This window comes from Artibeus jamaicensis, unplaced genomic scaffold (genome assembly GCF_021234435.1).
Source record: "Artibeus jamaicensis isolate MK-2021 breed Jamaican fruit bat unplaced genomic scaffold, CSHL_Jam_final contig_3126, whole genome shotgun sequence".
Classification (NCBI taxonomy): domain Eukaryota; kingdom Metazoa; phylum Chordata; class Mammalia; order Chiroptera; family Phyllostomidae; genus Artibeus; species Artibeus jamaicensis.
In genome coordinates this window covers 18,622,761-18,636,556 of record NW_026521723.1, presented here as the reverse complement: position 1 = coordinate 18,636,556, position 13,796 = coordinate 18,622,761, and the positions used below count along the sequence as shown (strand labels likewise).

Below are 13,796 nucleotides of genomic sequence, written 5' to 3'. Positions count from 1 at the left end.
AACATATCCATGAAACTAGCCAAAAGCTATATGTCAAATAGTCACTCTAGAGGTCAGCTGCAAACCTGTTGCTATGCACAACAGCTCTCAATGGCCCTGTTCTATTCGTCTCCTCTTCCTGGGGGGTGGTGAGTACATCTCAATACCTCTTAGACACCCTAACCTTGGATTTCATCCTAAATCCTTTCTGGGGCTCCCCGTGGATTCTTCTTTTTAGATCTACACCTATTTCATGATCATATAAAGGAAAATGGACGGAGGTCTCATCTTCTTTTAACTTCTTCTAAGCTGGAAATGGACGCTGTCTTATTTACCCTTGGGTTAGGGGTGCCCTGAAGGGGGGGCAGCACAGAGGGAGTCTTTCCCGTAAGGGGAAAGACCTCACAGGGTCCTGGTCAGTTGGCTGTCACCAGGAAGTCGCAGGCTTGGTGTTCAAAGGCTGGCATTACTGGACTGTTGGCATACTGGTCAGATTGTATTCTGGAGGTGACAGAAGATTAAGCAAGAAATTGGAAGTACAATTAAATCATAACAATTAATTGACAAAGGCAGATACTTCAGTAAAGAATAGCTTATTTGCTATACTTATCCAAGACTCTTGTGGCTTACTACACTTCACTTGGGCTGAGGGGAAATACATTAAGATTTCTCTCTTTTTAGATTTTGGAGCCCTTTCTGTCCAAGTTATCAAGACAGAAGAGGGAAAATCAGTTCTAAAGTGAAGCCTCTAGACTGCCTTAACTTTTATTAACTTAACTACTTAGCTTAACCAAACTGTTGATTCTCAGGAGGGCGATGACAAAGATGGGCTCCTTAAGTGAGGCTTATATTGCTACTAATTACTCATAGGCATAGGCAGGTCATAGGCAAAGCCCTATGAAAACAGAAGAATATACAGGTTAATTCATACAATATCTCTAAACCAGTCTCTGCGCCTGTAAGACTGTCTTTTGGGAAGACATTTCATTGCAAGGTCCTTTGCACCTCTAAATTGTACATCTTTAGTGATATCACAAACCTGGTTTCAACCTTTTAATGAAAATAACTTTCAAGTCAGTTATCTGCACTATTCCGATGTCTAATACTGAGCATTGTGATTTTTCTCTGAACTGCAATTTTTCTCCTTAAGATCATCCTCACTGTTATTATAGGGACTACTTTGGGTCCCGCTTTTGATTTTGGCTGTTTGTTTGCATAAACACATCAAGAGCAAGTAGCCTGGATCACTTGTGATCCTTAAGTCTGCTTTGCTGGAACTCACACACTCATACCGGGAACTCTTAGATTGACTTCTCAATCTGCCCCTCAGGGCATAGCAGCACCACACATCTGGCCTCGCCTGTACCAGTCGTTTCACTCAAATCTTTGAGCGTCCATTGTGCTTACAGGTTCCTTTTCAGCCATCTTTCAGGAAAGCAACCTTCATTCCTCCCCTGGAAAGACTGGCACAAACCACACAACCAACTAAAGTACCAGGCTTTTCTTGTGGGCTTTCACTAGCTTCATAGGTCAATCCCAGTTCCTCAGGGCTTTCTGGCAATGACCAGAACCTTCAGGTGTGACATTCCAGTCAAAGTCCTGGTAATGACTGGTCTTATTGGTTTTATGCAAAGAAACCTTATAGTGTCATTATTCCTTCAGACAATGCCAATTCTAGAGGGGTCAAGTAAGGAGAAAAATACAAAGCGTGATGGAAAATCCTTTTCCTTCTGATACTAAGATCGCATCTCTATGCTTTATACCTTCTATTACTAATACTACATAATTTCTTTCTAAAACTTTTATATTTCTATTTATTTTTATAACTTCCTATAGACTTTCTGCAATATTCATAAACTTGCTATAGCCTTTTCTATCTGCACAGCTTTTTATAAACTTTTAGCAATATCCAAAAACTTATATATCCTGTTATATATTTCTACCTGTTTAGATTTAACTATTATTCTCTTTTAATCTTGGTTCCTTTCCCACATTGGGAAAGGCTGTACTTGAACCTAATGCTTGAACTCAGTATGTGGCAGCCAAAAGTCCCTAGCACTTCAGGTATCTTCTACTAAAAGTCCCTAGATTCACAGGGACATTTTCACCTTTCTGAAGCTTAGACGTTGTAAATACCCTATAAATCAGGTGGTCACTCTTTGGACCTCAGTTCATGACCTTCAAAACTAGAGCCATTCCTATCAGAACCAGTTACATAGAGAACCTGACTGCTGCTGTGTCCACACAGAAGCAGCATACAGCTCATAATCTGAAAAGAAGCCTTAGCCAGTTCTAAGACGGTGACACCCATGAATGCTCTGTCTTCCAGGTGATTCACTCACATGGCTCATCTATTTTACCTAAAATAGCAGTACCCTAACTCTGGTTCTGCCAATCTGCAAAGGTCTTAGGACTCTTAGGACGAAAGCCCCCCCAAGGCCCCTTTTACCTGTGGGTGTAGAGGCACCACAAAGCTACCCTCCACCCATTGGGGTGCTTTACTGAGGCTGCAGTCAACAGTGGAGGCCGGGCAGAGGTCCTGCTGGACTTTGAAGGTGGGGGCCCTGCAGCTCCGTGTCGGGAGTCAAGGAAGACTGGGTTAGTTTTCCTCCTTGTGAATGACTCCAGATCTCTGGCCAGTGTCCCCTCTCCCTAGGGGAGTGGGAGAGTCTCTGACGCCCCGTGGCAGTCTGGTCTGGGTCCAAGCCAGCTAGGCTGAGGGCTGTAGGCGCCTGTAACCTTGGCGTTTGTCACCTGCCAGTGGCTCCTTTTTCCTTTCAGAGTAGACATAGAGCAAATTTTGAAACACAGTTCAAAACAACATATAGGTAGAGGCACTTCCTTGCACCAATGGGTTCACTGGTGCCTTGCAGAGGCATGCTGCTTTGTACACAGCAGACCTAATTAAACAGTAGATAACATTTCAAAGAGGTGAAAGCACTCCTAGCAGAGCAGACCTCACAGGCTTATCAGCAAGTCTTTGTGACGCTAGATTTTTCCCAAGACACACTGGAGGGAGGCCCAAAGGGGTCTCACCCACTACCGACTTCCGACCAAGCTCTGGGAGCAGGGAGAGGAACTGGAGGCGGTGCCTGCCGCCAGGGACAAGCCCCGTCTCCTGCTGCCGGCATTCTAGAGGTACAATTCCTGAAATCAGACAGAGCGGTCAGCAATATCTTTCTATTCTTATTTATAAAATTAACTCAAAACAGGCCTGTGAAATCTGCTATGTGTTATTCTCGAATGCAATTACAAGGAACAACTTCTGTATATATATATCGTACAGTACAAACAGGAATTAAAATAAGGCATTCCCCGGTTGTTATAATTCAAACTCTTAAATTCAGTCAGTTGAAAAAGTGATATAAACACATGGGATTGACAAAAGTAACAGGTCTGGTTACATTTCAATTTTGGGAAGAATTATGCATCATCTCTGAACTCAGGGCAAGACAGTTGAGCATGAAAAAGCTGAAAACAACAACAACAAAAAAACTCCTGCTTGGTCAAGTGTTAAATATCCTGCAGCATTAATTTAGTCCCTTTAAGTTGGTAGAAAAAGTCTCTCTCTTAGGTGACCACTCCAGGGGTGTTGGTTGGAATTCTACACGGCTTGGAGAAATCTGGATCAGGAGAATTTACTAAAAAATTAGCTTTAATGCTACCAGCCCCGCCCACTGGATGACATTCTACCTGTTGCTAGGAAACAGCCAGCTGGGCCTCGCTGCTCTGGTCAGTGTTCTAAATCTCTTTGGTAGTAGCCCAGGAGCTGCCATCCGCCCACCCTGTCCCCCGGGGCTGGGGGTGGGAGAACAGTCGCTGGGAGGGACGGCCCTGCCCCTGGGTGCAGATCAGGGGAAAGGGGAGGGGGTGGCACAGCCCTAACTCTGTGTGCGTGCTTTTCCAATCAGCCCAATCAGCGAGCGAGGGTCCCAGCATCGCCGACCGGGAGAGCCCTGGGGACAGAATTCTCATCCCGTCAACACGGCCGTGGCCTCCGTGATGCTTTGTTTTAATTAAACAGTCAGATTCCTCGGCCCTAGGGCGTCGGCGGACCCAGCTGGTGTGCGCACGCGTGCCGGTTGCTGGTCGCGGGAAAGGGTGGCTCTCTTGCCGGTCGGGCGGGGGTGTCGGCGGCCAGCAGGGGGGCAGAGGCCAGGCCGGGGAGACGGGGCAAACCCCGCCTGCCCCCACCGGAGAGGCCGGTAATCCGCCCAGCACGAGCACGGCGTGCGCCTGCCGGTGCTGCGCCCCAGCGCTCCGAGCCGTTGGGCCCTGCGGCCCATCGCTGGAAGCAGGGGGAAATGCCGCCAGCGCCCCGCAAGGCGGAGACAAGGGCCGGGGGATGGGGCGAAGCCCGCCCGGGCCTGGCATGCTGCCATCGGTGGTGGAGAGGCCCGCTGCAGCTGAGGCAATCCCGGGAAGCGCCAGGCTCGCTGGAGGCCGGCGCTGGTCGGTTGGGCCCCTCTTTGATGCCTGTAAAACTTTTGCCTATTGGGTGGGGGTGCGGAGGGCTGGTCCAGCGCCATTTCGTGTCATGGGTCGGGCTGTCCCCCAGCGCAATCTCTCCGCCTGTAAGACCTTTAGTAGCTCAGAAACAAGAATCACAAACTAGTCATAGACAAAATCAGACACAAAAGCTAAGGCGGACACAGACACAGACGTAGCCATGACAATATACACACACAGCCTGCGCCAGGAGAAACGCTGCGCGGGAGGAAGCTGCGCGAACCGAAGTAATACCCGTAGGTAATACCTAATCGTGACCGGTCACATCCAAATACCAAAACCCGACTAATGGCGTCCCGTCCCTGTCGGGCCCCTGAGCGGGTGCTCAGGGCAGCGTCCTGCCTCTTCCGCCTCAGGGTCTAGATGCTAGCCAAATTCCAAATACCAAAACCATGGTACTCAACCAGTCCCTCCGGCTTCTGACTAGACACTCCTCCCAGGGAGATCTCCAAATGTAACATACCGCAATGGGAGCAAATGTCAGAAGCCTTCAGGAGTTTAAGATGGAACTTTATTGGCCAAAGTTTCAAAGTTTTACCTGCACAGGGGCGAACTCTCGGGGTGCCTCCGGAGACACACGAGTGCCAGAATGGCTGCAAATGAGAGTCGCACCTAACGCTTACAGGCTAGGGTTCTTATAGAGGCGAGCAAGCAAGCAACTTCCAGAAGCAGAAGGTGGCAGTTAGCTATTGGCTCAGGGGCTATACTAAGGTGGGTGATCTGACCAAGGACTGGTTACTAGAGCTGGTGGACAGCTCGTGATAGTATGGCTGATTGGCTCCTAAACCTCATGCTGTGGCTGTGGTCTTTTTACCCCCCCCCCCCCTTGGCGTTCCAGGAGCTGACTTAACACAATCAGCTCTGTACCTCCTTTAAGTGCACCCTGTCCCTATGGTCGAGCGAGCAGCTAAAATTGAGAACAATCACTTCCTCATTTCCCTAGCTCCTTCAGGGTGGAGCCTTAGGTGTTCACCAGGGCAGGGCAACCCAGTCACTAGGTTGTGATGCTGTATGTGGGGGAAGGGGTCAGAGAGGGAACAATGGCGCTTGCTCCACTCTCTTCCAGGTTTCAGTCACTTCCCCCGCTTCCCACAAGCAAGTTGGGCTCTTCTGGTGTTGATTCCCAGGTGGGTGGATTTGTGTACATTCTAGGACCCTGTGGGTCTCTCCAGTGAACTTTCCTGTGGGGCTGAAAGTTTCTCCTGCTGCCAACTCAAACACCACAGGTGTTTTCCATCAGTGGTTTGAGGCTTTATTTTCTTGTGTTGGGACCCTGGGTTGTGTGGTCCATCCTGTTCCCTTTTTGTTTTGCCTGGTTTATCTATGTGCGAATGTAGGACCACCTGTTCCACCAGCTGCCTCCATAGTCTTGCCGGCCAGCTGCAGCGTTGCATGCCCCACTCACAATACACTGCCTTGCTGGGTCTGCCATCTGCCGCCTTGCTGTGAGTCCTCTCTGCCCTGGCTGCCTGACTCCTCCCCTCCTACCAGTCTGGATGGATGTTTCTTCTTTAACTCCTTGGCTGTCAGACTTCCATACGGTTCAATTTTCTGTCAGTTCTGGTTGTTTTTTTGTTTTTAAGTTGTCGTTGCCCTACTTTTGGTTGTACAAGGAGGCACAGTGTGTCTACCTACATCTCCATCTTCACCGGAAGTCTCTATTCTGTTGATTCATTTTTCAGAGAGGAGGGGAAGGAAGGGAGAAAGAGACATAAAGAAACATCAATGTGTGGTTGCCTGTGGAGGTGACTTCTCTCTCGAGTCCCCACGGTGCTATAGACACATGTGAATGAGTAAATATGGCCGAGATAAGATGAGATCTGTTTGGGGAGGAGGAGTGGGCTGTGGACAGTTTCTCCGAGGAGAAAAAGGCCCCGAGCGCCTTCTTCCACAGCCTTTTATTAGGTTGTAATACACAGGAATGCAGGGCGGCAAGGATCAAACAGTAGATAACATTTCAAAGAGATCTGAGGGCTTCAGAGTCTGAGTCAGTGTCTGTCAGGAAGAGAGTTGCAGAAACTTTGGGAGACATACTCATTTCCTCTGGGACCCTTATCATATGAATGAAAGCACTCTTAGCAGAGCAGATTTCACAGGTTTATCAGCAAGTCTTTGTGATGCCAGATTTTCCCCCAGGACAGGCTCTAGCAAGACAAGGAGCTGCACCTCTCCCCATCAGGTATTCAGGCTTAAGGGGATTAGAGCCAGGAAGTGCTTCTCCCGGAGTACATGGGGACTCGGGCTTTGACAAAGCTGGGGGGTGAGAGTCCATTGCTCTTTGTTGCAGCCCCTCCCCCCCAAGTCCTTCCATGATGGCCTCCCAGGTGATCCAGTCTGGCTTAGGTTGCCCCGGCTGTGAGGGGTCTTACCCGTTATTGACTTCCGACCAAGCTTTGGGGGCAGGGAGAGGAATTGAGGCAGCGTTTGCTACCAGAGACAAGCTTTGTCTCCTGCGGCTGGCATTCCAAAGGTCGTCTCTCGCCCTTAGCCACAAGGGGTAGAGATACAATTCCTAAAATCAGGCAGAGCAGTCTACAACAGTTGCCCGTTGAGTACCCTGAATGGGGACCTGGCCCGCAACCCAGGCACATGCTCTGACTGGGGATTGAACCAGCGCCCCCTTGGTTTGCGGGCCAGCACTCAATCCACCAAGCCACACCAGCACGGGCAGTTCTGAAGTACTTTAAAACAGGCATCTGAGAGTTAACATGTCAAAAGTTTCTTAGGTGCCACTACACACATTGAGTTGTAACTTTTTCTTTTCTTTTCTTTCTCTTCCACCTGAGCACTGTCTCCATACACCAGGGGTGTCAAACTCATTTTCACTGGGGGCCACATCAGCTTCATGGTTGCCTTCAAAGGGCCACACGTAGTCTTAGGACTATATAAATGTAACTTCTCCTTAACTGTATAAATGTAGGCACAAGGAGCTTGGCGCTGCCACCAGGTAGAAACAAGGCGCTGAATCAGATAAAACAAGGTGGAGGCCTAGATTCAGCCTGTGGGCCTTGTGTGTGCCACCTCTGCCATTATACCAATTATCTTTGTGTCCTCAGGGCCTAACAATGTCTCACACTTAAAAGTTTAATAAATAGTTAATTAATATTTATTGAGTGAAGGACTGATATGATTAAGACCTACTTAAAGTGGCTTCAACTATATTCTAAAGAATTTGATAAGAAGTTGGTCTTCTTTGGCCCCAACATTTTCATTCAGATATATTATGTATTGGCATGATCCTGCAACCAACCTTGTTGCCATCCCTTAGATGGTATTTCTGAATCTCATTTTCTAATCCATTTTAAAAACTTTTCTCAATTATAATATAGTTATGGCCCATGTAACAGTCATTGGATTCATGAAAACTTTGCAGGCTTTTCACATTTAAAGATAATGTTTAGCCCCATTTTCTTCATTTTTCATCTGAGTATGTTGGTTGGGAAGTGTCAGTCATTTATATGTTCTTGGAACCAGTCCCTTTCTTGACAGTTCTAAAGTGTTGGTGGTTGAAGTAGCAGCACAGGATCTCTGCCTTCACTGCTGCCAGAGGGTTTAGAGCAGGCATGGGAACAGAGGGTTCTTCCAGCACTTAGTTTAATTTCACCCGGTTCAAAGCCAGCTTTCTAAAATTAACTGTGACTAAAGCTGAGAAGGCTTTTTTTTAAAGGCCTTTGGTGGGTTTATACTACAGGGTCACCAGATGGATCTAGTCTTCCATGAAAGAGAAGAATTTCTGCTGTGAAATGGGCTTTCTACCTGCAACCTGAGCTAGTGAAGTTCCAGTAACATCACTATCTCAATTCCCTAAACATTCACTTCTTGCTGTAGGAAGTCAATGACCTTATTTAGGGTTCTCTTACCCAAATGTTTCCAAGAATCCCCAGGGGTCTTCATGTGTTCAAGGGTCAGTCCTGATGGTCACTTGTTGGTGCTGGTGCTGATGCTGAGCTATCGTTTCATATCTTCAGACCAAACAGGCATAGACAGGTACTCTACCGTCATGGTAAAGATGGAAGTGAAGTAAGGAGAATGCCTGCTTTTGGCATTACATTCTCTTAGTGATGGAGGTGTCCCACATCCAGGTTAATGGGATCTCAAAGTGGTGCCACATTTAGTGGTAACAGTGAATTTTATTAATGAGCTTTTATTAGTTTGCAGTTCTCCTCAGATTTGTGCATAGGGGTGATGAAAATTAATTTTTGACAAGAAAATATACAACATACTTAATATGTAGATAAATTTCCCAGTGTTACATTTTTCATAACCCTCATTTTGAGTGACTTCCTAGTATGCTATTGTAAGATAATATTGCAATTTACTTAACTGTTCTTCAGTTATTGGCCATTTAAGTTGTTTCTTGGTCCTTGCTATTACAATGGTTCAATGAATGTCATTAGACATTAAACTTTTGCATCTTTAAAGTTACTTTCTTAAGGTAGACTCCCGGGACTAGACTGTATAGATAAAAGTGTACATGAATATTTTGTGCTTCTTAAGATAGAGTACCTAGTTGCTAGAAAGCAAATCCATTCAGGAAGGAAAATAATTCCCCAGTTACTAGGATATGGGTATCATTGTCCTTTAATATTTAGGAACATAAAAAACGGAACTAAATATCAACAGGTTATTTAGTGAGCAAAATAACAGCCTAGATAAAATATTATTGGCTTATGGGAAGAATCAGGTTATGGTATGCAGACCACACTAATCTCTTACCCCAGACCCAGCTGTGATATATTTTGGGCACTCAGGTTGTTGCTAAAAATAAACAGAACACACCTCAAGATTTCCATTTTTCTGGGAAGGAGGATTTGTTGACCTCCCTGTTCTAGATGAGTCTCTATCATGCGGTTCCTTCCAGCATCCACCAGCTTAGGAACAGAGTGTCGGAGGAGCATGATATGCTCAAGAAGAAGGAGATGGAGACGGGGCCCAAAGCATCCCATGGCTATGGTGGTCGGTTTGGCGTGGAAAGAGACCGAATGGACAAGGTGAGCTAAAGGGGAGATACTTGCTTTAAAAAAATACAGATTCATTCATTTGTTGGTTTTGTGATTTAAAACTTGTTCAAAAGCACAATGTTTATTTGGGCTTTAAAATAGAATGTCCATATATTATTTGTATTATTTTCCTCCTATGTCGACACATAAAGTATAGTGGAAGACGGAAGCCAAGCACTGGGAAGGGCTGACTGGAGGCGGCCCGGCCACACTATGTCCTGTATCCTAGACCGAGGATACAGGAGGCACAAGCAGTGAAGGGAAAAATGTATTTTACAATCATGTGCTGCTTTTAAATGTTTGTGTATTATGTCTGTTCTACCTTCTCTTATTTTCCTTATTGTACATTTACTGTTTTTATGCATACACCATACATTATACGGTGTGTACATAGGTGTAAAAAATATTGACATGAATTTATGTGTGAGAAGCCCTCAAATGTGAATATTTTTTATTTAATCCATTAGATGCTGTAAAAGTGTGATAAAAGGATGCTTGTATATTAAGTTATGTTTTCCTTTGACCTTCCTAACCTCAAAGATAGATATACTCCTAAAGGAAAAAGGTTTAAAAAAGGTGTTTTTTTTTTCCCACGGAGAAAAAAAAGCCAATGAAATTTTTTAGTTGTTCATCCTTAGAGGCCTGTTGTTTTGTCATTGTATAAAGTATAGGCATTGCATTCTCCCATGAACTTCCTAGGGAGAAAGTAGCCATCTATTCTTAGATTCAACGAGCAAAATTGACCTACACGTATCCCTAAACATTGCAAAGCCAGTTCCCAGGAGCTGTTAGGGGGCCATGCTTCAGTCAGCTCAGTGCTGATGCTGCTTATCCTGGCAGGGGATCAGAAATATAGAAGGAAGAAGTTTCTAACTTCTTAGCCAAGACTGCAAGACATCATTGCTTGGTTTGAAGTATTACTCAATTTCCAAATTGTTAAGCATCCATACCTACATATTAGAAGAGACCTAACTTTTAAAACCAAACAGGAAATAGATCAGTAGATGGCATAAAAAGTGGAGGGGAATAGAAAAGATTTAAGTTACATGCCATCTTGGACTACTCACAGTATTGTCTACCAACCTCCTTCTGTATGATGAGTCAGTCACTGTGAAATGTTAGGGCTCAAGTGGTACTTCTGAACTTTGATAGTCACACAGGAGAAAAGATTCAGAACAAAAGTGCCTGGCTGTTATGTGAATATTCAATCCTAAGGCATCCAGTCAGTCCCCTCTGGTCTCACCCCAGTAACTACCCTCGCTTCCATTTGAATGCACAAAGCCCTTGTTTTAGCCCTCTTTGGATTCTGGTTTAACCACAGCTCTGTCTTCCTAGTCTCTGTCCTTCTGATTCCCAGCCTGTCCTGTGGGAGTTTCCTGAATGATCCATTCTCTATGGTATTGGGGAGGAATCGGGATGGCGAGCGAGGCTCCAGAGGTCGCCTTGCTCTCCCAACATGTGTTCCTTGGCACCAGCCAGGGATACGAGTCTGTCCCAGGAAGGAATTTCTTGTATTGTCACATCCCATTCCATCTCTGTATTATTTTATTTCTTATGGTCATTTTTATCTTGTCACTCATTCTGTCCTTGATTTTTCTCAGAGTGCTGTGGGCCATGAGTATGTTGCTGAGGTGGGAAAACACTCTTCTCAGACGGATTCTGCCAAAGGCTTTGGAGGCAAATATGGAGTTGAGAAGGACAGAGCAGACAAGGTAAGTGACAACTCTCTTCCCCACATCAGCCAACTCAGATCACAGGGGACTTACCAACACACCTCTTGAATGTGGGTGTGCACTTCTCCTGTGAAAAACAGGGCAGTAGACTCAAGGAGGGCCCATCGTAAGGACAGGCCCTGTGACCTCCCTCAGCAAGTCCCCTGGCGTTCCTGCTGGAGGTCACATGCTGAGCAGAAACGCATTGATTTAAATGAGACAAAGACTCTCAAACTCTGCTTGAATAAGGAATTCCCAAACCACTGACTTTTGTTATACTTGTACACATGAAGAGAGAGTGTTACCAAACAGAGGTCTAAGGAAGGGGCAATATTTGGCCCACCCAGGGATGCCAAAAACTGTCACAGAACAACAGGGTCCCCTCCCAAGGACAGTATACTAATACTGTCCTGACCACCTACTGGGCTCGTCTGTCTGCCACCAGAGGAAAGACATCTCTCAATGCCAGTGACTTGTGAAAAGGAAAGGAAAGGTTTATTTAAAGCTATACAGACTTAAATTAGTGACCCAATGTCCCCTATTAAAATATCAAAGTCCTTTAGGGTAACCACAGACTCCCACAGCGCTTCCTTCTCCCTTTGCCCTAATTCAGGGCACCGTATCTCAGGAAAAGAAGCACACGTCAGGGTTTCAGGCTGCTGGCACTGTCAGCTGTGTCGCCATCCAGGCAGAATCTTTAATTACTCTAAAGCCATGTGGCACCTTTTCATGGTCTACTGGCAAAGAGTTCTTTCACCCTTCTTCCAGGCAAAGTCTCTCCTGCTTCCCAGGCCACGTAGCCAAAAGGAGCACCCAAAGCCCTGTGGTCCTCTTCTACCAGAGCTGCAGGGGTCTGCACTCTGGCCAAAACTGCATGATTTTTTTCCTTCACATGGCTGTGGAGAGGGTAGGGTCCCCACTCTGGCAAAGCTGCGTGGTTCTCCCCTTCACATGGCTGTCAGGGTTCCCACTTTGGCAAAGCCGCGTGGTGCTCCTCCAATGGCTGCTGCGTCTGTGTTTTAAATCCCCACACCAGTCCTTCTTTGCAGCCCCATTTCCAACTCCTCCTACAATCGGCTACACTTGCGAGCATTCCTGGATTATTCCAAGTTTACTGGGCTGCCATTGTGAGTCTGGGCAGGTGTGGCCCCATGTGCTGGAGCCAATGAACTCCAAGCTCTCATACAGGTGCTGTAACTCAGGGGACCTGCCCCAGTTATGTCTTGGGTGGAAGTCAGTTTCATCCCCTTGGCTCAGAGCATGGCCACAGCTATTTAACTTATCTGTGCAGCCAGTTAAAGGTTATAGATACGTTAAATGACCATTGCAGAGGTTAGCTGCAAAGACTTTGCTGTACAAAACAGCTCTCAATGGCCCTGCCCCATTTGTCCCTCCCCCAACTCACACATGTGGGGTAGGGGGACATCTTAATATTTCCTGGACACGTTGAGTTCTGGACCCCATTCCACATCCCTTTTTGGGGACCCCTCTTGGCTGTGCCCTGTTACAAGAAGAGGGACGTTCCAAAACCAGCAAAACCTTATAAATACTTATGCCTTTCAGGAAAACAGAGGTGTCAGCCTCAATATTATTACCACAGCAGCAAATAATCAAGTAAAACAACTAATTAGGGTTACAATGTTTTTAGAAGGTAAAGGTTACTTTTCACATTATTTGGCACCAAATCCCTGAAGTCCCAATGTTTAAAGACTTTTGTGCAAGAAAAAAAAAAGGAATTTTGAAGAGAGGGGGAAAAAAGGACAGTGTGAGCACAGATGACAGAGTGGTCACAAGAGTGCAGGGGGCAGCTCACTGATGCTGTCCGTTTTGGTCCTTAGTAGGTCCACTTCTCGGATCTCTCTTTTCAGGTGCAGAGCAGTGTGCCTTCCCTGCAGCTGTACACAGAGGGGACGACTCTAGCCGAGATTCTTTGTTCACCTTCAGTTGTTTATTTCGTGGGCCTGAACCCTTAAAACTAATTGTTAGATGTTATTTCATTGTAGGTGGAAAAAACCACCAGAGAAGTTAAAAACATACTATAAATGGAAATGTGCAGAGGGTAATTTTTTAAGGCAGTAATGGAATCTGGAGCATGTTGAGTATGGTTATCTCTAATCAGGTTGGCATTTTCTCCCATCTGGGCCCCCTCCTGCCTTTGCCTAATGTTTCGTTGTTCTTGCTTTCACTTATGCCTCACAGCCACACACTGAATCATCTAAACAGTCAGTGTGCCTTGAAGCAAGTGACAATACATATTAATGGCTCTTAAGATGCAAAATCTAGACTGACTTAGGGACCCATAGTTACTGAGCCAGCTGGCGATGTAGCCACACGGTGATGCTGGGTATCGGCCAATACTTGTATCCAGTCCTGGGAGTAGCTCGGATGTAGACTGTCTGGTTGCTTCTCACCCCACCCAAATCCAAATTGTGTTTAAGGAAAGAGAAGAGGCATAATTAGGAATGGGATACTATCTCTTACAAGGGCATCGTACCTTCCTAGTTTACAAGGCACTATGATTTCATTTTAGTTTCATGAGAGTTAGAAGGAAAAGCCCTGACTTACTGAGTAACCCAATGAAAACACTTTTATGCAC

At 46.0% G+C, this 13,796-nt stretch overlaps 1 protein-coding gene across 4 annotated transcripts in view; it reads left to right on the top strand.

Annotated features, from left to right (window-relative positions):
- HCLS1 (hematopoietic cell-specific Lyn substrate 1) overlaps positions 1–13,796 on the top strand; it is a 38,766-nt gene that overhangs the window by 12,549 nt on the left and 12,421 nt on the right. For all 4 annotated transcript variants that reach the window (XM_037142280.2, XM_053663033.1, XM_053663035.1 and 1 more), the window contains exons 4-5: positions 9,350–9,479; positions 11,090–11,200. In XM_037142280.2, coding sequence (XP_036998175.2) covers positions 9,350–9,479; positions 11,090–11,200 — 241 coding nt within the window. The remainder of the gene's footprint in view (positions 1–9,349; positions 9,480–11,089; positions 11,201–13,796) is intronic.